We start from the raw sequence: 22,376 nt of genomic DNA on the forward strand, positions 1-22,376 counted from the left end.
TTTCTGTGAAGAATTGTGGCATGGGCAATAAAGTGTAATTCTTCTAAAAAGGTGTTTGCAAATTAATAAATTAACACAACTAGCTCATTTTTAAAAATCTAAATTTCATGCAATCTAAGCCTCAAACAAAATATGACTAATAATTTTAAAAAGAGCTAAACTGGCTTTATTTTATCTACTTTCAATATATAGCTGAAAGGAACCTAGGAACATGTCTAGGCCGACCTCCAATTCTAACACAGGATCACACCACAATCACTGTAGGCTAAGAGAACTACACAATAGTTTATATACTCATTAAGCATTTGTGATATGCCAGGTATCGCAATTACTATGGGTTTAAGAAAATAAGAGGTGAGTTCCAGTACTGAGGGGTGGGACAGAAGCTGAAGATTATATACAAACTAAGTGCAATAGAGTATTACAGAGATTTATGATATACGGGATATGAAGAGGCACAAAGCACAAGGTGGTCAAATATGCCTAGCAATAAATCAGTCAAAACGGACTATTAAAAAAGGACACAACAAATGTTATAAGGATAAATGAATACATATAAAGTTTTTGACATGAAGTAAATAATATTAGTTCCCTTTTTTCTGTTCTATAAAAGACCTTGAATTAACCAAACACCATTAACTTTGACACTTCTCTTTTGCTGACTAGATAACTCAATTTACTATAATATGATTTCTAAATTATCAAGAAAGAATTGTGATTTGCTTTGAGATTATTTTATATCTGTGTATATACACATATATAAATAGAAAAAATATATGTGTGTGTATACATGTATATATATTTACATATTATATATTTTAACAGTGAATTATTAAGCCAGACTAAAATTTAAAAGTCAAGCATATCTTAATTTGTGAACTTGCTTACCTGCACAGCAATGTACAAGCCTGGAACATTGAAGGACTCAAACATTATTTCAGCAGTATATTCCCTGTTTTCTGGAGTATTCAGAGGAGGTTCAGTCTATTAAATTGAATAACATTTTAAATAAACAATATCAGATTATTTTGATAACTTTATAATTTTAATTTAAAAAATTTATTTCAAACACTGTGTTTAAAAGGCATTAAACTCAGAGATAAAGACAGACACATAGACCAAAGAAAAATACAGAGAGTTCAAACAAATTTATACATGAGAAAATAATGTAGTTATTCACATAAAAAAAAGAAACTATTACTATGTCACAACACTCACACGAACTAAACACTGAGAAAGAAAAGGAGGAAAAGAGAGAGGAGACCCAGTCAAATCACCTTGTAAACATAGTAATCACAGACCTCCAGGCAAACTTATCAATGGTATTTGTTAGTGGAAGCATCCTTATCTATGCAATGGTTATAGCAGGATGTACCTGGTCTGTCTACAACTGTAGTAAATAAGCCCAGATTCTACAAATTTATGGTACAGTTTCCTGGGAAATGTTAATGAAGTTACATAACTATTAAGTGAGTATAAAATGTTTACACAGTTCTCTTCAGTTTAAGTTACGGGGCTGCATACATCACTTAGGGTTAAGTCTGAGGAAAAAAGACCTAGAAAACAGCACTGGTAATCCTGAACTTCATGTTTTGCCTATGCCTCATGATCATTTAATTCATTTAAATTATTAAAGTTGGAAATTGGGTAAGACCTATTATTCTTGTGAGTCTGGTATGACAACCCAATCCTTTTTCTTATCACAACGATCTGAACTTGAAAGGCAAAACTGTTACATTTAATGGAGAAGAATTGTCTTTTCGACCTTGAAATCAGTCACTGATCCCTGAGAAAAAAATTACAAAAAAAAAAGAATGACAACATTTGAATTTATTACATATTAAATCTTTTTTCAATTTTAAAAGATACCATAGAGAAAGTTTTTAAAAAAAGGAGTAGACTTTTTTTTAAGATTTTATTTATTTATTTTTAGAGAGGGAAGGGAGAGAGAAAGAGAGAGAAAGAGAAAGAAACATCAATATGCGGTTGCTGGGGGCCGTGGCCTGCCACCTAGGCATGTGCCCTGACTGGGAATCAAAACTGCGATGCCTGGTTTGCAGCCCGCGCTCAATCCACTGAGCCACGCCAGCCAGGGCAGGAGTAGACTTTTTCTATATGTGAAACCTGTAATAGCTACACTGCCTGGTTTGAACTTATTTAAGAGAGTTTTAGAACCATGTTCAACAGTATAAAGATATTTAGCAATACATACAAAAGTAAGCAAACTAAAAAGCCAAGGCAAGTAAATTATAAACTCCAAGACAAACAGAAGTACCATGTAAAATATAGTCAGAGATTTCACAAGGAAAACATACAAATAGGTAGTAAGTACACTAAAACGTGCTCAATGTCATTAAACATCAGGAATATGCAAATTAAAATCAAAATGAGAAATCTTACACACCCACTAAAATGGCTAAAACTAAAAAGACTGACATACCAAATGCTGAACAGGATATATAGCAAACAAATCACTAACACATTGTTGGTAGGTGTGCAAAAAGGTCCAACCCCTTAGAAAAAGTTCTGGAAGTTTCCTATAAAACCTATTACTCACCTACCCTATGACAGAGCAATTCCATATCTAGGTATTTACCCAAGAGAAATGAAAACACAAATCCACAAAAAATTCGGTATAAGAACGTTCGCAATAGCCAAAATAATCTCAGTAGTCAAAAACTGAAAACAGCCCAAGTGATCATCAACAGAAAATACATTAGTAAGGCATATTCATATCATAGAATACAACCCAGCAACAAAAAAGCAACACACTACTGGTACCTTCAACAACATGGATGAATCTCAAGACTATAATGACTGAAGTGTTATCAAAGAGCACATATTGTATGATTTCATTTTATGTGTAAGCATGAATCTATACTGAAATGTAAGCATGAATCTATACTGAAAAAAATCAGAGCATCAGTTGCCTCTAGGGCATGGGGGCAGGGATTAACCAGAAAAAGACATGAGAAAACTTTCTAGGCCATAATGTTCTAGATGTCCATAAAAGTTTAGATTAGGTTACACAGATGTATACATATGTCAAAATCAGGGGATGAGCAAACTACATCATGCATCTTGTAGGCCAAATCCAGCCCAATACTTGTTTTTATAAATACGATTTTATTATAATACAGCCATACCCATTCATTTCAGTATTGTCTGTGGCTACCTTCCTGCTTACAATAGCAGAGCTGAGTAGCTGCAACAGAGACCCTATGACCTACAAAGCCAAAAATATTTGTTCTCTGTTCCTTTAAAGAAAGTTTGCCAAAACCTGTCTACTCAAAACCCATAGAATGGCAGGGTCAAGATTTGTACATTTTACAGCAAGTATATTCTATATAAAACAATAAATATAAACAAATAATGAATTCTAGTTGGTGTTCATGCTAAACTAGGGGTGAAACGACTCCATCTGAGACTCATTATGATTAAAAAAATAAGATGGAATAATGAATGGATAACCCAATAGATGTCATAAAGCAATTATAGTAAAATTAACTGTTGAGCCTAGTTGTGGGTATATGGCTATTCACTGTCAAGTTCTTTCAACTTTATGTTTATGGTCCAGCCATAAACAATACATGCATACCTTGTTTTAGTGCACTGAGTTTTACTGCACTTCAGATGTTGTGGTTTTTTTAATAAGACTTCAACCAACAAAAAGATTATTACTCACTTTACTGCAGTGAGTAAATATCGCAGGTTCGGTCTGGAACCGAACCTGCGATATTTCCAAAGTATGCCTGTATACACAAATCACTGTAACAAAATGTAAAACATTGATTTAACCAAAATCTATGATATAACTATACTGAGAGAGGAGAGGGAGAAGAAATAGATTTCATGTTAAGGGAGGGGAAATAAAAGAAGAAGAACAGAACATCATCACTTTCACTAAGTAGTGAAGAGTGTCTAATATTTATAAAACAAAAAATAGAAGAAACATTGTTTAAATTTATAAAATACTATTCAGAAAATAACTCTGAAAATGTAAAATGTTTGTCTCTGGGGAATACAAATCAAGGGTTGGGAGAGGTAAAAAAGGAGAGAGCTAATTTTTTGTGTTTTAAATCTCTTAAGATTTGATTTTTCTAAGCTATAAGCATGTACTACTTTGGTAAAAAGAAGAACAAGGTTTAAAAATGAAGCTGATTATATTTTTGTTATGAAGAATTACAAAGAAAATAATCAGACTAGAAATAAAAAAGGGAAGTGATTTCTGACTTTTTTCTAAATCTTACTATTCCTATCAAAAAGATCACATATTAATTATCAAAAGAACTCATTAAGTACCTAAATTTTGGTGTTTCAACATTTTACTGGTCTAATGGAACCTAGACCTGAATGGTCTTAAAGATGATAGAGCTTTCTAACAAAGTTTTTCAGACATATGACAATTTAATAAATAGTAACGTATGCCCTAGTGAATATAGAGATGTGATGAAAACATTTTCATTTAGCTTCAAGTTTCCTCACTGAAATTACAATATGTACTTACCAAGAGAAAATAATGGTCTTCAGGTTCTGCCCTTAAATATTTAAAGATCACTTGTTCCATAAACCTTTCCATCAAATCCCAATCTTCAACTATACCATGGCGAATTGGCCACTATAAAACAAAAATAAAACATAAATATTATTAACATCAAAATAAAACTACCAAAAATTAAAAACCAAAGGAATACTACATCATTAGTAGATATTTGATGAGGACAGCATTTCTTAGGTGTGATAATCAAACTAGAGATCATTCTTAAAAGATGAATATATAAATACTTACAAATAAAATTATTCCTACAAAGTATTTTCAGATGGTTCATTATATTTTAGAAAAATATGATGAAAACAAGTCAAAATGTTAAAAATTGTAACTTTCGATGGAAGGTCATTACACTAGTCTTTCTGCACATGTTTCTGAGCTCCAAAGGCCAACTATTTGTCTAACAATGTATTAGATGTCTTTCAGATACCTAAAACACAACTTGGTAAAAACTAAACTTATCCTCTCCTCCCTATACCACACCCCAGTCAAAAGTATTTCTCTGTAAATCTCAATCTAAAAAAATAAAGAAGAGCAAGGAAACTATCCAAGAGCTGGGAATTATCCTTAATTATAATGTGCAAATTACCACCAATATCTTGTTAATCATGCCCTGTTACTCCATAAATATCCACCTTTTTATTCTTGGCCAAAACAAAAACAATGTTTGTACACACATCTAATGAGACTTCTAGATTTAACTATCATTTTTTAAGTACCCCAAAAGTAAAATATAGAAAAGTAGAGGATCATGTTAAATGACACAAGGATGCAATTATCAAAATACAGAATGAGACATTTAACAAAAAAATAAGCAAAATTTTTCCATAAAGAAAGGCAAGAAGAAATAATATGCACACAGAAAAGAACCTATAGATAAACAAACGGAAGTGACATCAACCAAATCCAATGAGTAGATGTTGTCTGAATCTTGATTCAAACAGATTAACTTTCAGGGAAATTTGAGCACTGGCTAGATTCCAGATACTAAGAAATTGCATACTGTATTTAGGTGTGATATATTTAAAATACATTTACATTTTTGAAAGTGCTTATCTTTAAATAATATATGTAGGTAAAATAATATCTGGGGATTTACTTTGAAATAATCTGGGGGGAGATGGGTAGAGAGAATCAGATAAAACAAGGTTGGTTAATAACTTCCAAAACTCTGTGAAGGGTACCTGAAGGTTCACTATATTCCTTTCTGTACTTTCATGTATTAATTTTCCTATGATGAAATTTTTACCATTTTTAAATCATTTTTATTTTTCAATTACTTATGTACATTATTGTATTAGTTTCAGGTGTATAGTATATCCCAGTGATTAGACATTATTAAGTTACTAAGTGATCATCTTGATAAATCTCACAGCCACTGGATACCAAACAGTTATTAGAAAATTGACTCTATTTCCTGTATTTTAATATTCCCATGACTATTCAGTAATCGCCAATTTGTACTTAATACCTTCACCTTTTCCACTCATACCCCCAACATCCCTCCTATCTGGCCACCATCAAAATGTTCTCTGAGTCTGTTTCTGTTGTTTGTACTTATTCATTTGTTTTTTTAGATTCGATTCTTGATATGTATTTATTGCCATTTTATTGTTCATAGTTCTTTTTTTGTCCCCTCTTAAAGATTCTTTTGCATTTCATGCAATACTGGTTTCATGGTGATTAACTCCCTTTAGCTCTTTTTTTATCTGAAAAGCTCTTTATCTGTCCTTTTATTCTGAAGAATAGCTTTGCTGCGTAAAGTAATCTAGATTGTAGGTCCTTACTTTTCATCACTTTGACTATTTCTTGCCAATCTCTTCTGGCTTGTGAAGTTTCTGTTGAGAAATCAGCTGACAGTCTTATGGGAGCTCCCTTGTTAATAACTGCTTTTCTATTGCTTATTTAAAGATTCTATTTGTCTTTATTCTTCGGCAATTTAATTATGATGTGTCTTGGTATGGGCCTCTTTGGGTTCATCTTCTTTGGAACTTTCTGTGCTTCCTGCACTTGTATGTCTATTTTCTTAACCAAATTAGGGAAGTTTTCTGTCAATATTTTTTTTCTCACAGGTTTTCAATTTCTTGTTCTCTCTCTTCTCCTTCTGGCATCCCCATGGTGTGAATGTTGGTATGCATGATGTTGTCCCACAGACCTCTTAACACTATTCTCATTTTTTTGGACTCTCTTCTTTTTGCTATTTTGATCAGAGTTTTGGGTTTGCTTGGTTTTTTGCCTCCTTATATTCTAAATCACTGAGTTGATTCTCAGCTTCTACTCTACTGTTGATACCCTGTAAATTATTCTTCACTTCAATTAGTTACCCTTCATTTCTGTCTAGTCCTTTTTTATGCTGTTGAAGTTCTCACTAAGTTCATTGAGCATCCCTATAACCAGTGTTTTGAGCTCTGCATCTAGTAAATTGTCTTCATTTTGCTTAGTTCTTTTCCCAGAATTTTGTTCTTTCATTTGATGCATGTTTTTTTTGGTCTCAATGTTTTGGCACCTTCTTGTGTTTGTTTATATTTATTAGGTAGAGCTGCTATGTCTCTCAGGATTGGTAGAGTAGCCTAAGTAGTTCAGTGTTCCGTGGAGTCCAATGGAACAGCTTCACAATCACCCAAGCTGGGTAACTTGGTGCACCACACCTTGTGTGGCCTGTGTACACCCTCCTGCTGTAGTCAGCCTTGATTGCGTATGGCATGTCAATGGGAGGGATTTACCCCCAGGCTGATCAGCTGCAAAGACTGGGTGCAACCACCAATCATTGTGGAGGTTCAGCTGTGAAGGGGTCCACCACAGAGCAAGACTTACTTTAGCCTGGCTGATGCCCAAAGAGTCTACTCCTTAAAGAGTGTCACTTGTGAGGTGGTTGGGTACCGATGCTCTGATACAGTCTGAAACTGTCCACTGGATGCACTGGCTCTGGGGTGTCTTTGGAGATGCAGGCCAAGGTCAGTTGCCACATGTGTTCTGCCCAGGGCTGCCAAACATGAGCTACAAAGTGATCTGCAGAGGACTGCTACTTGTGCTGAGGTTGGAGGTAACCAGGTGAGGCCAAGCTGTGAATCAGGGCGAGAAGCTTCTAGTGCTGGGCCTGGAGCCACTTTGCAAAAGGTATGAGGCACACTGGGGCCAAATGCTACTTTTTAAAAATATATATTTTATTGATTATGCTATTACAGTTGTCCCACTTCCCCCACTTCACTCCCCTCCACCCTGTACACCCTCTCCCACCCACATTCCTCCACTTTAGTTCATGTCCATATGTCGTAAGTTCTTTAGCTTCTACATTTCCTGTACTATTCTTACCCTCCCCCTATGTTCTACCTACCATCTATGCTACTTATTCTCTGTACCTTTTCCCCCTCTCTCATCCTCCCACTCCCCTGTTGCTAACCCTCCATGTGATCTCCATTTCTGTGGCTATATTCTATTCCTGTTCTAATTGATTGCTTAGTTTGCTTTTGTTTTAGGTGTGGTTAATATTGTCAGTTTTACTATACATGTTTTTTGTCTTCTTTTTCTTAGATAAGTCCCTTTAACATTTCATAAAATAAGGGCTTGGTGATGATGAACTCCTTTAACTTGACCTTATCTGAGAAGCACTTTATCTGCCCTTCCATTCTAAATGACAGATTTGCTGGATAGAGCAATCTTGGATGTAGGTCCTTGCCTTTCATGACTTGGAATACTTCCTTCCAGCCCCTTCTTGCCTGCAAGGTCTCCTTTGAGAAATCATCTGACAGTCTGATGGAAACTCCTTTGTAGGTAACTGTCTCCTTGTCTCTTGCTGCTTCTAGAATTCTCTCCTTCATTTTAATCTTGGGTAATGTAATTATGATGTGCCTTGGTGTGTGCTTCCTCGGGTCCAACTTCTTTGGGACTCTGAGGTTCCTGGACTTCCTGGAAGCCTGTTTCCTTAGCCAGATTGGGGAAGTTCTCCTTTATTATTTGTTCAAACAACTTTTCCACTTGTTGCTCTTCCTCTTCCCCTTCTGGTACCCCTATAATTCAAATGTTGAAACGTTTAAAGATGTCCTAGAGGTTCCTAAGCTTCTCAGTTTTTTGAATTCCTATTTCTCCATTCTTTTCTGCTTAGTTGTTTCTTCCTTCTGGTCCACTCCATTGATTAGAGTCCCGGTTTTCTTCCCATCACTGTTGGTTCCCTGTCTATTTTCCTTTATTTCACTTAGCATACCCTTAATTTTTTCATCTAATTTTCAACCAAATTCAACCAATTCTGTGAGCATCCTGATCACCAGTGCTTTGAACTGTACATCTGATAGGCTGGCTATCTCTTGGTCGCTTAAAAGTATTGGCTCTGGGGCTTTGATTTGTACTTCCGTTTGAGCCATTTTTTTGGCAGGGGGATCTGGTCACAACTGTTGCATATGAGGGGTGGAGCCTTAGGTGTTCACCAGGGTGGGGCAACCCAGTGTCAGAACTGATGCTGTATGTGGGGGTGGGTTCAGAAGAGAACAATGGTGCTTGCTCCTTTCTCCATCGAATTTCAGTCCCTTCTGTTGCTTCCCCTAAGCTAACCGAGCCTTTCTGGTGCTGATTCCCAGGTGGATGGGCTTGTGTATGTTCTAGGACCCTGTGGGTCTCTCCAACGAACTCTCCTATGAGGCTGAGAGTTTCTCCCTGCGCCTTAACCCCCACAGGTATTTTCAATCAGTGTCCTGAGGTTCTGTTTCCTGGCACTGTGACCCTGAGTTGCGAGGCCGTTCTCACTACCCAATTGCTCCTGGTTTATCTGCACAGGAATGTGGCCCAGACAGCCAGGAGCCTTGTGCAGTGCCTCGCTTCACAGTCGCCTCCTCGCTGGGTCTGCCAGCTGCCTGTGCTCTTGGGCTCAGGATGCCTTACGCGTTTGGTCCCACCGCTTTTTATGCCACGACCCCTCTCCTCCTGGGTGCTTGAATCCGCCCCTCCTACCAGTCTGGATGAATGTGTATATTTTAACTCCTTGGTTGTCCGACTTCCATAGAGTTCCATTTTCTGTCAGATCTGGTTGTTATCCTGTTTCTAAATTTTTGCTGTCCTTATTTTGGTTGTGTGAGGAGGCACAGTATGTCTACCTACGCCTCCATCTTGGCTGGAAGTCCCAAATGCTACTTTTTTGAGAGATTTTTTAAAAATCTGAAGCATAAGCCAGACAGGACACTCATATGGAAAAGCCACTGGAAACAGCTTGGGTGGACCTGAATTTGGATGGAACAGGGTCTCAGGGAATCACTAGGACAGAGCAAACAGAGTAAGACAGGTTAATGAAGTCTCAGATATGGTGCTTACCTATAGGCTCTGTGGTGGAAGGGCTCTTCAAAGGAACAATGGCCTCTGCCAGCACTTCTCTCTTGGAAAAGGTTGCCCTCCCCACCCCAATTCTTGCCCTGATGACAGATAATTCAGTTCCTCCCCTTATAACCCTGGTACCTTTCAAGCTTCTGCCCTAGCACTGGAGCACAGAGGGAATGAGTCTGAATACGTCCAAGTGCAGGCCCTTGAAGTAGAATTGCCTCAGCCTCCAAAAGCCCTCTAGCTCTCTCATTCTCAATCCTCACTAATTTTTACAGCCAGAAGTTATGGGGACTTCTCTTCCTGGCACTCAGCCCCAGGGTGGTAGGGGGTGGGGGTCTGGTATGGGGCTGAATTCCTCATTTTTCAGGGGGGATCTCTGTAGCTCTGATATCCCTCATGCAAGTGGGATGAGGCATCCTGCACCTCCGTCCCTCCTACTACTCTGGATGTGTCTTCTTTTTTAATTTCCCCACTTGTAGGACTTTCACTCAAGCAGATTTCAGATAGCTCTGAATGAGTGTTGTTCTGTAGTTCAGTTATAATTCTGATGTGGTTGTGGAGGAGGCAGGTAACAGGTTTACCTATGCTACCATCTTGACTGAAAGTCCCCATAATGAAAGTTAAAAGTTTAGTCCTGGCTGGTGTGGTTCAGTGGATTGGGTGCAGGTCTGAAAACCGAAAGGTCACTGGTTCGATTCCTCGTCAGGGCACATGCTTGGGTTGTAGACCAGTTCCCCACTTAGGGGCATGCAAGAGGCAAATGATCAAAATATCTCTTGCTCATCAAGGTTTCTCTCCCTCTCTCTCCCTCCCTTACCTCTCTTTAAAAATAAAATCTTAAAAACAAAAAAAAGAAAGTCACATGTTTGTGTGCATACACACAATTTCTGTTTGTCTCTATCCCCACTGCCATCACTGTAGTCCACTAAGTCCTTGCCTTAGCTATTACAATAGTCTGGTCTTCCCAGAATGATGCTGTGTCCCCAAATAATAAAAACAGCCAACATACTGAGTTTTCATTATTTTTAAACACCATAATGATTGCTTTGTATGCATTATTTCATTAAGCCTCCCAACATTACTATACTAATATCTCCATTTTATAGGCGAAAATGGAGATATTACACAAAAACCTAGAAAGGTTGAGTTACTGAATGGTATCACAAACTAGAAAGTAGCACAGCCAGAATTCTAGCCAAAGGAGAAAGACTTCAATATTTGTGTTTTTAATTAGTATTTTTAAACCCATTAATGTTGCCCACAGGACAACATCACCAAACACCATGTTGAACTATCTTATCTTGGCCTACCTATCCAGCCTCCTCACATGTTTCCACCTCATTCTCCATGCTTCAGACACATTGGTTGTTCACTTCTAGGCTCCCTCATATTTTAAAGCCTTCCTTAATATTAGAGTCTCTCCCTAGAATAACTGCCTACACAATTCACCTAACTTGTATTTTACCATTCAAGCCTCAGCTTAAAAGACTTACTCCTCCAAGACTTTCCTCAGTCCACAAACCAGGTTAGCGACTCATGATATATATTCCCAGAGTATGCTGTACTTTACTTTTTGTAACACCCTTAACACTTGTAATTATTTCTTCCCACCACACTGCAACAGCCTCAACATCAGGGAAGCATTTTTTGATTTACCACTGTATTCTCAGCACTTAGCTAAGGTTTTCCCACATGGCAGTTGTTCATCAATGAATGTAAGAGAAGAAATGAAGTACAAAGGAGAAAATTTGCAAATCAGACAAAGTCAATGTTCAAAAATAATAAATGTCAGAATAGTATTTACCTTTTGGAACAGGTAGGAGCGGTAACTAAGCGTGGGCAACTGGGTTACTAGATTTACTCTGTATCCTAACCTTTTATGATTAGAGTCATAAAATTTTTTTCATTGTATAATTAAGACTTACCTAGTTTACTATATATAAATTACACCTCAATAAAAAGGAAGCAGGGGCAAGAAGGGTAAGAAAGGGTAAAAGAAAAAAAGGGATAAAGAGAGAGGCATTTCCAGATGTTACAAACTTCAAAAATAAGAGAAATGGTATGGTTCTGAATACCAGTGAGGGGGAAATATCTCTAAATGTGGCAATGTTGAAGTCAGAGAAAGCCAATCACACTGATGGTTCTGAGATCTAGTGGGTATGGAAAAGTAAATAGTTCTGCTCACATGAACATGCTTAAATTTTCCTCTTGGGGGAAAAAAAAGCTAAGTTCGGAGGGGCTATAAGGAAAGAAGAAATTTTTACTGTAAAGAAGTTAAGAGTATTAGGCCTATAATTGAATGAAATTTTAAATGGTACAATCATTAAACACGCTAATTTTTTGAAAGTATATATATTATTTATTTTTACAAATCATAAAATATACCTTTGTTGCATATGTAGGCTTTTCTATTGCTTCATCACCAATGAAAAAGTCTAGGTCATCAACGCCTTTCATCACCCTCCTTTGAGCTTGATCACCCACTTTTGCTGACTCCTTAATAGCAATACCTTTAAAATAAAAGTTTTTCATACATATCAAAAATTTTATTATTTTCAATTGAAATAAATTTATAATTTATACTTCTTCCATTATAAAGTGCTATTAAACAAAACATGATCTAGCATATTTAAATTATCAAACTAAAGCACAAAGGTCATAAGAAACCAATGAAAAAATTCATTTAACACAATGAAATCTCAACCTAAAGACCCTAGGGCTCAAATGTTAAAAGCCAAAAAAAGAAGCACTACTCTGGGAATGTGTAAATGATACTTTTTAAAATTATGTTAACATCTATTTTAATTTTATAATCCCATCGAATCAATATATGCTTGATGGACAATCAGAAAGAGAAAATTGAAAAACACTAACAAATGACAACAGGAAAATTTCAAGGGGTATTTTTTCAAAAATTAGTTTTCTTCATATTCCTATCCTATTCACACTATTAGGAATTAGTAATTTAAATATAACACTAACGTAAAGTTCTATTAAGCTTTAAATCATATATGAAAGAAAAATCTCAAATCATTTAGGTAAAACCCACAATTATCTCCTTAAATAACTTCAGAAACTCAGCATACAGATTCTAGACTTAAAACATTACATATTTCATAATTAAGATATAAATTTCTGCATCCTCCTAGTTAAGCAGTCCCTTATTACTATAATCAACTATATATAATACCTACATGTAACATCTATAATATAAATAAAAAATATTTATTTGCATACATTTAAAGTTAATCTGGCATTCAACTTACACTTTCATTTAGGAACAATTATATCCTTAATAAGGTGGGTAGAAAATATGGAAGGAAAGAAATTCTAAATCTACTTCTAAATGTTAGAAATCTTCTCTAGCAATTCATTTATAATGTACACACACATCCAGATAATTCACTGTAAATTGCTAAATTTATTCACTAAATTAAATTTTTAATGACATAATGCTATTAATGTTATAATGCCTTATAAAAGATTACAAATTAAAAGACTGCAAAATCAGCATTTTTGTGGTTTGAATTGTGTCCTGCAAAGGACATGTTGAAATCCTAACCTCAGAAAATGACTGATCTGGAAATAGGGTCTTTGAAGTTAAAATGACGTTATTAGGGTGGGCTCTAATCTAATGCCTGGTGTCCCTAAAAAAAGGAAAAATTTGGACACGAACAGCCACACACAAAAGAAAGACAACAGGAAGACACACAGGGAGAAGGGATTCAAGTGATTATATATACAAGCCAAGAAATGTCAAGGAATATCAGCAAATCCCAGAAGCTAGAAAAAAGTTTCGCCCCTAGAGATGTCAGCAAGATCATGGCCCTGTTGACAATTTGATTTTGGATTTCTAGCCTCCACAACTGGTAAGTTCCTATTGTTTTAAGCCACTCAGTTTTTGGTATTTTGTTATGGTAGCCTTAGGAAATTAATATATACATAATATAATAGTCTAACAACAGTAAACTCAAATTGGGGGGCAAAAGTAGGTTTACAGTTGTAATACAAAGAAATAATATAATAATTAATAAATAATATAAGAATAAACTGTTTCAAGCACTCACAACTATTAACCCACTTTTGCCATCCTGTGTAACTAAAGTCAAGTACTAGTCCACAACAGTATTTCTATGAGTCAGCAATTGGGCTAATATTTGTCATCAAATTCTTTTTAAAAACAATCAATAAACTGATACATAAATGTGGGGAAAAAGTAAAGAAGAGCAAACCTGTCTTTCAGTATACACGAAGACAACAGTACCACCAAACTAAGACTCTCTGAAAGAGCCTTTTCATTAGTGTCACCTAAAATCCATTCTAGGTATTAAAGAATTAGACTTAGATGTTAGACTAATTACTTACAAAAACAATTCCTAGAAAAGTATACCAAAAGTATATCAGAAGTGCAAAAGTCAAATAGGTTTCCAAAGTGTAAAATAAGTATAAATCAATCAATCAATCAATCAATCTCCCCTTTTAGGTAGACACTAAAAGGGGAGTATCTTTGATACTATCTTTGATAGTATCTTTCTCATATTTCACACATTTCATTTTGTTCTTGCTATATAAATTATAAAACAATTGACTTGTTCATGTCCAATGAGTGCCCAACTGAGACTAAAAGATCTGCAGTTTTTGGCAAGCCTAATAACTTCTCAACTTCACTAATTCTGAAACCTAAGCTGCTTTCAGTCCTCTCTGAGTGTTCATTTTTCCATTTCTTTCTTATTTTCATAAATTAGTAATACACAAAGATATTCAAACAGTCACATAAATACTACTGTGCAAAACAAGTGACACTCCCAAAATTAAATTATCTAGGAGTTAGCACCACCAAGCAAAGGTTCAAAATGTTTGTCATCTAATAGGCTCAAGTTTTAATTGAAGAGCAGGATAAGTACATCAGAGGTGTTACTATATAGCATGCAAAAGGCAAATCATTTGAAAATCAAAAGCACAAAAGCATGCCCATCAAGAACGAAATACAATAATTTGTACTAACAAATAAAAGCACTAACAAACCAAGTGTAAGAGTATTTTTTAAAAATTACTGAAACACAAACTACTGGAAGTTGATGGTCAATTAAACAAAAATAACACAGAAAAACAACACTGTGTGTAGTATTTTATAAATACTAGAAACACCTGAAGTTAACATCAAGATGAGATGCAATCCTTATTTTGAAACACAGGCTCTTGTCAGGGAAGTTAAGAAGCACAAGGCCCTGCTGGCATTAATCAAATCCACAAACAAAATGAGTCTTCACAGGTGTGTGATGGAGGCATCACTTCTTAACAGTTAGTTCAAGCACACCCTGTTAACAGTGATGTCTTTAAAGCAGAAAATTAATTAATTCATTTCTTTTCTTTAAAAAGATATTTGGGAGATTTGGTAAATGAAGCTACACAGAGATCTGAAATGAATGATTACAGGTGCAGAACTGAGGCCACACTTAAACTTCACAAACTCTGTATTTAAAGGATGAAATATTAAAAGATACAGAAATGATTCTCTCTTATTTTAATTAAGAAAAACGATCTTTAAATCAGTTTATTTCAGGCTTAAAAGAAAATACTTACATGAAGGGATGATAAACTGTGGTTCTGTATTTCCAGCATATCCTAGTTTTGTATACCTGAGAAACAAACAAAAAATGTGTAAGGAATTTACTTACATCTTAACAATTATGAATGCAATCCCTAGATTTCCATTTATTATAAAGCGAGGTTCCATGGTAGGTAAATAATACATAAAATTCCATAGCTTAAGTTCATTTAAACACCTCTACTTTCAAAAATTATGAATACCCATATTTTTTGTTTAAAATCTTCGCCCAAAGATATACTTATTGATTTTACAGAGGAAGGGGGGAAAAGAGAGAGAAGGAGAACATCAATATGAAAGAAACATCAGTTGCCTCCCTATGTACCCTGACTGGGTATTGAGCTTACAACCTAGGCATGTGCCCTGACCAAGGATCAAACTTACAACCTTTTGGTACAATGCTCCAAAAAACTAAGCCACCCAACCAGAGCAATATCCGTATCTTTTAACCAGAAATTCCACTTCTAGAAATTGATCCTACAGGGATATTCATACATATTTCAGTGAACTAACTTATAATAAGACCATGTTATTGTACATATATGTGTGTGTAGATATATATACTGCATCTTTTCTGCTACAATTCTGCTTATAACAGCAAAAGACTAAAAACAACTGAAATACTCATCAAATGAGAAACTAGTTAAATATGCTAAATTTATACTATGGAATATTATAGAGCGATTTAAACACAGACTGAAGCAGCTCTTTGTGTACTGATAGGAACAATCTCCAAAATGTATTAATTGAACAAAGCAAGGTACAGAACAATGTTTTAAGTATTCTGTATTTGTAAAAAAGTAAAGGGACAAGGTAAAGACATATAAAATAACAGTTGATTGTACAGGTATAGAATATTTCTGAAAGAGTACAAAGAAATCAGTAACTGTAGTTGTCCCCAGGGAAGGGATCTGGGGTAGGTGGTCAGGGTGAGAAGGGGATTTTAATTGTATATAGTCTCATACCATCTGAATGCATCACTATTTAAACAATAAATATAATTTTTAAAATGTTTTGCCACAGTGGATACAGCCTATATTCTGACAATAACAAAAAATAAGTAACAAGCAGAACAATGGGGGCTTACTTAGGAGACAGCTGGACACCTTATGGCTATATGGGAAAAACCTACTAACCATGACCAGGCTTTAAAGAGAAAGTAACATACTATTATATCATTCCATATTCAAACCTACTGCTAAATAGTAGGCAGGTAAATTACTGATATTCTTTGTATTCTAATAATATCCACAGAACTATTTTTCTTATATAAAAGGAGAGAAAATCTCTTAGGGGGTATAAGGCCCCAAACATTAAGAACCTGAGAGTACCAAATAGAATGAATCATTAAAAATAACAAAAGCATAAACTGTTCAAAATGTGATATTGCTCTACTGACTAAACTCCTTCAAAAATTCCCCATGGCCTATGTTTTTTAAAATTATGTTTTATTATATTTTTCCCATTACTATTTGTTCTCCTTAAACCCTCTCCCACCTCCACCCACCCCATTTCCCTGCAATCACCACACTGTTGTCCATGTCCAGGAGTCGTTTTTCTTTTTTGCTAGATCCCCTAACCCCACTACCAAGTCTGTCAGCCTGCTCTCTTCTTTGGGGCTGTCTCTATTTGGCTTGTTTTGAATATAAACAAACAAAATATCTCTGCAAGGCATACAAGAGAGCTCCTTTAATACCTGGCTCCTGACAGCCTCCCTCAGAGGCCCTGACACCATACCAGCCTTCCTCCCTAACCATAAAACTGCTGAGTTTCTGAGCAGACAACTCATTTCATGCCATGGAGCCACTATTAACACTGTTCTAACTACAGGAAATGAGCTCCTTTCAATACTGATTACAACATCTAAATTCTTACTCATCCTGAAAAATTCAGGTTAAATATCACCACCTCTGTAAGAAAACTTTAAAAACTTCCCAGATAGTGATTACCATATTTTCAGACTATAAGGCACACACCCCCAAATTTGGAGGGGGAGGGGTGCATCTTATAGTCCGAATGTAGCTTACCTGGCTCGCTGTGGGGGAGGGGGCAGTAGAGCAGGGTCACAGGTTATTAAATATTTTACCACATTTTTTGCTTCAAAAGTTTTTTTCCTATTTTCCTCCTCTACAACCTGGGTGCGTGTTATAGTCCTAAAAATACGGTACCTCTGCCCTTGTGAGTACAAGTATTATTTAATAATAATTCCGAAGTCTTAAGACTCCCTCATCTGTAAAATAAGAACTAACTCAGTACTGTTCACAGTGTCAAATAAGAGAACAAGATAAAGCATTAAGCACAGGACCTGGCACAAAATACCCATTCAATACATGTCAACTGTAATTACTATTACTCTTTTCATTTACTCTCTCCAATTTTTCCATTCCTCCAATAATCAGTTAAAAGCCATGCAAGTACCTTAACTTTTAAATGCTTATAATCATAGTACACGTTATCCCTTTACCCACAAACCAAAGTCAATCTGTAGAACATTTTTCAGATTATAGCTCATATCTGATATATTTTTATCACCCTTCCAAATGTTTTTATTCTTCCAAATCAGAGTCTTTTATTAACATGAAACCTTTGTGTAAAGTAAAACAGAACCCCTGTAATAGATGGATGTCATCATGATTGAAGAGCTCACATTCTCCTGGTTAGAAGACAGAAAAATTAGAATTATTCAAATGCACAAAACAACCATCAACTGGTATGAATCTGTTCCCATTGAATTCATTGAAAATCAACTGTATGATGGTGAAGTAAGAGTGTAGAATCATTTAAAACAGTACCTGAAAAAGTAGAGACTACAGTGGCCCTGAGAAGAGAAGGGTCAACAGTATACTTAGCCCTTCCGAAGGAACAAATGAAACCCTGCCTTATCAAAATAAAGGCTTGTTTAAATAATACACTGCCTAAAACTGTCTGAGCCACAACACCCTAAAAGTCTACTGTCTAACCAACACTCAGAGGGAGGATTAATACCTAATTATTCCTTCTGCTAATCCTTCCACTTTTATTACCATTTGTCACTACAGCAGTTCATTATGTACAATACCCTAAGAAACAACACAAAGAACATCTTGTTTCCAATTCTATGACCCCTACAAAGGAGAACAGAACAATCTCCCAAAAAAACTCACTGCTTAACTCAAAAATCTTCACCCAAGGCTGTATTGCCTACAAAATCAAGCATAAAAATTGTGCCCATTTCTATAAAATAACTAATTGTAAATAGTTCCTAAAGTCCTTCCCAACAAAAATTATGATTCTGATTCCTTCAGCTGATTAAGGTTCTCCATAATAAGTCCGAATTCTACTTATGTGTCTCCCATTGTTTGCTTCCATGAACACAACTCGAGGCCCACTTCTTTTCGCCTACACGACTTACACATTTTCCCTTCACATAATATCTGTGCTTACACTTCACCCTCTCAAATACCTCTCAACCTTCCTAGGTTGTGAGCTTCCTCCATGAAGTTTTTGTGATCATTTTAGCTATTAGCCAGTCAACCTTTCCTTCAATAAACTATCTCTGCCACTTGTTGAACATGTATACAAGCCTGTATTACTTTTGTGTATAAATGGCATCTCCCAAATATAACACTAAGCTATCTGAGGAAGAAACCATATTACTGTAGAAAGTCTCTTAAGAAACCTCCATTTAACAAATTCACCAGATTAATCAATACTCCACTCTTGGTCAAAATCAAATTCTTTAGGTTGAGCATATTCAGCAATGAATTACTTTTAAAATAAAACCAAAAGAATCATCTAATTAACTTATTAATACAAGAGTCAAAACAAGTATGTTTTTCCTCAAAACACATAAAAACTATATGAAGCATATCAACTATATAAATATATCATTACAACTAGCCATTTCTACCACAATGAAAACCCCATAGCAAAATAATTTTCTAAACTGAAGGGTGGCGGAACGGCCAAATATATATACTAATGTTCTACTGCCTTGACTTGAAAATTTAAGTAATATTTCTAAAGAACAAAATCATGTAAACCCTAAAGACACTGGATAGAGATCACTAAATTATAGTATTTCATGATTATCAGAGATGACAATATTTTCACTTTTAAAAATGAGGGAAAATGTCCTAGTTCATTTAACTTTAAAAGTTGTTTGGCCTCTAAAAGTTAATTTGGTTCCTGGCCCAAAGAAAACTGTAGTATAGAATACAATATTAAAAAAAACGGAGAAAATCATATACTAAAATCTAGAAAAGACTTCCTGAGTTAGACAGAACACTCAAAAACTTGTATTTTTCTCTGGTGGCAGACAGCCAAGTGTTAGGTGACAAAATAAGAATTTGACTCTTTAAAAAACAGTCCCTTATACTGTTACAGACTTTCAAAATTGGTTTGGAAACTGAGCTTTGAAATTACTCACAAAAAAAATAAAAGTTAAGAAACAAAGTACAGAAAGCATTTAGAAAATATGTCACAAGAATAAAAAAATCAGATTGGGACTACAGAACTGTCAAACTTAAACACAACGCTCATATACGATGAGCAGAGGTTAGAGGCATATAAGCAGAGGAAGAGAGATGAGAGGAAATGAGTCTAAGATTTGAGGGAACTGAGTCTAACAGCTAAGTCTAAAAGGATGAACTGGAAAATGAAGTATATTTCCAATCGGTTACATATCAATGCATAAAAAGTGGTATTTAAAAAGCACATTCTAACAAACTGGAGGAAACTTGGATACAGCTAAAAAAAAGGTCTGCTTAAAAACTTCATTTAAATTTACTTTATACAAAATTATTAGAAAAATATAAAATAGTAATTTTTTAAAACTTTAAAATGAAAGCTTTTCAAATGCATGCATCCATTAACTTAATTTTATCAATTTTTATACTTAAAATGGCTAATTTTATCAAGACATTGTTACAGTAAACTTTCAAAATGTTTGATGGATACCATAGAAAAGAAACTGAACAAGATGGCAAAAAAGTTCCGTTCACTTTTTGTCTGATTAAAAGAAACTCATTTCTCAAGGTGGCAAAAGATATTTCATGCAAATAGAAATTAAAAAGAAAGCTGGGCAGCAATACTGACATCTGACAAACAGACTTTAAAAAAACACTACAGTAAGAGACAAAGAAAAACACTACATAATGAGAAAAGGAGCTATCCAACAAGAGGATATACACCTTATAAATATTTATGCACCCAAGAGCACCTAAATATGTAAAGCAAATCTTGATAGGCATAAAGGGAGAGATCAACAGTAACAGTCATAGTAGGGGATTTTTAACACCCCATTGACATCAAAGAACATATCTTTCAGATAGAATATCAACAAGGAAACAACAGCTTTAAATGACATACTATATTATATCAATTAAATCCATCTGATCTATTCAGAGTATCTGACCCCAAAGCAGCAGAATATATATTCTTTCATGTGCACATGGAACATTTTCTAGGACACACCATGTATGAGGACACAAAACAGGTTATCAATATATTTAATAAAATTAATATCAAGCATCTTCTCTGACCATAATGATATAAAACTAGAAATCAGTCACAAGAAAAAAACTGAAACACACACACACAAAGACACTAAAGCTAAATAACATGTTACTAAATAATGAATGGGTTAAAAATGAGATCAAGGGAAAAAGAAACCAAAAGATACCTTGAAAAATATGAAAATGGGAACACAATAACCTAAAATCTATGAGCTACAATGAAGCAGTCCTAAGAGAAAAGAAATTCACAGCGTAACAGGGTTATCTCAAGAAACAAGAGAATCTCAAATAAACAATATAAGTTTACAGCTAACGGAATTTAAAAAAAAAGAACAAACAAGACCCAAAGTGAGTAAAAGGAAAGAAAGAATTAAGAATCAGAGAAGAAACAAAATAGTCTAAAAAAATACAAAAGATCAGTAAAACCAAGAGCTTTGAAAAGACAGATAAAATTGACAAACCTTTAACCAGACTCACCAAGAAAAAAGGAGGAACCAAATAAATATAACCAGAAGTGAAAGAGAAGTAACAACTGACACCAAACAAATACAAAGGATTGTAAGAAAAGTTTACAAACAACTGTATGCCAACAAACTGGACAACCAGATAAAACTGATAAATTCCAAGAAACATACAATCTTCCAAAACTAAATCAGGAAGACTCAGAGAACCTGAATAGACAGATTACAACTACTGAAATTGAAGCAGTAATCAAAATACCCCCAACAAAAAAAAAAGTCCTAGACCAGATAATTTCACAGGTGAATTTTACCAAACATTCAAAGGAGAACTAACACCTCTCCTTCTCAAACTACTTCAAAAATTGAAGAGGACAGACTCCTAATATCATTCTATGAGGCCGGCATTATCCTAATTTCAAAACCAGATGAAGACACAACAGAAAAAAGAAAATTATAATATCCCTGATAAAGACACTAAAATTCTCAACAAAATATTAACAAACCACATATAGCAATACATGAAAAAGATCATATACCATTACAAAGTGGCATTTATTCCAGGATGCAAGGTTGGTACAATAGCTGTATATCAATAACTGTGACACAGCACATAAACAAAATGAAGGATAAAAGCCATGTAATGATATCAACAGATGAAGAAAACCTTTTGATAAAATCTAGCACCCACATACGATAAAAATTCTCAGTGAGAATAGAGAGAACATACTTCAATGTAATAAAGGCCATGGCAAACCCACAACCAACATCATATTCAATGGGCAAAAACTGCCAAGTGTTTCCCTTAAGACAGGGAACAAGACAGTGATGTTCGCTTTTATCACTCTTATTCAACATAGTACTGGAAGACTAGCAACAGCAATCAGACAAGAGGAAGAAATAAAAGGCATCCAAATTGGAAAGAAGTAAAATTATCATTGTTTGCAGATGATATGTTACTA

General features: G+C 35.0%; 1 protein-coding gene across 1 annotated transcript in view; it reads right to left on the bottom strand.

Moving 5' to 3' along the window:
• Positions 1–22,376, bottom strand: part of ACTR3 (actin related protein 3) — a 61,496-nt gene that overhangs the window by 19,758 nt on the left and 19,362 nt on the right. Inside the window, exons 2-5 of the mRNA XM_045826024.1 lie at positions 15,437–15,492; positions 12,239–12,363; positions 4,508–4,618; positions 889–984 (exon numbers count right to left, since the gene is read on the bottom strand). Of these exons, the coding sequence (XP_045681980.1) occupies positions 889–984; positions 4,508–4,618; positions 12,239–12,363; positions 15,437–15,492 (388 nt within the window). The remainder of the gene's footprint in view (positions 1–888; positions 985–4,507; positions 4,619–12,238; positions 12,364–15,436; positions 15,493–22,376) is intronic.

The sequence above is a fragment of the Phyllostomus hastatus genome, unplaced genomic scaffold (assembly GCF_019186645.2).
Source record: "Phyllostomus hastatus isolate PE091 unplaced genomic scaffold, TTU_PhHast_1.1 phas_scaffold_60, whole genome shotgun sequence".
Lineage (NCBI taxonomy): Eukaryota > Metazoa > Chordata > Mammalia > Chiroptera > Phyllostomidae > Phyllostomus > Phyllostomus hastatus.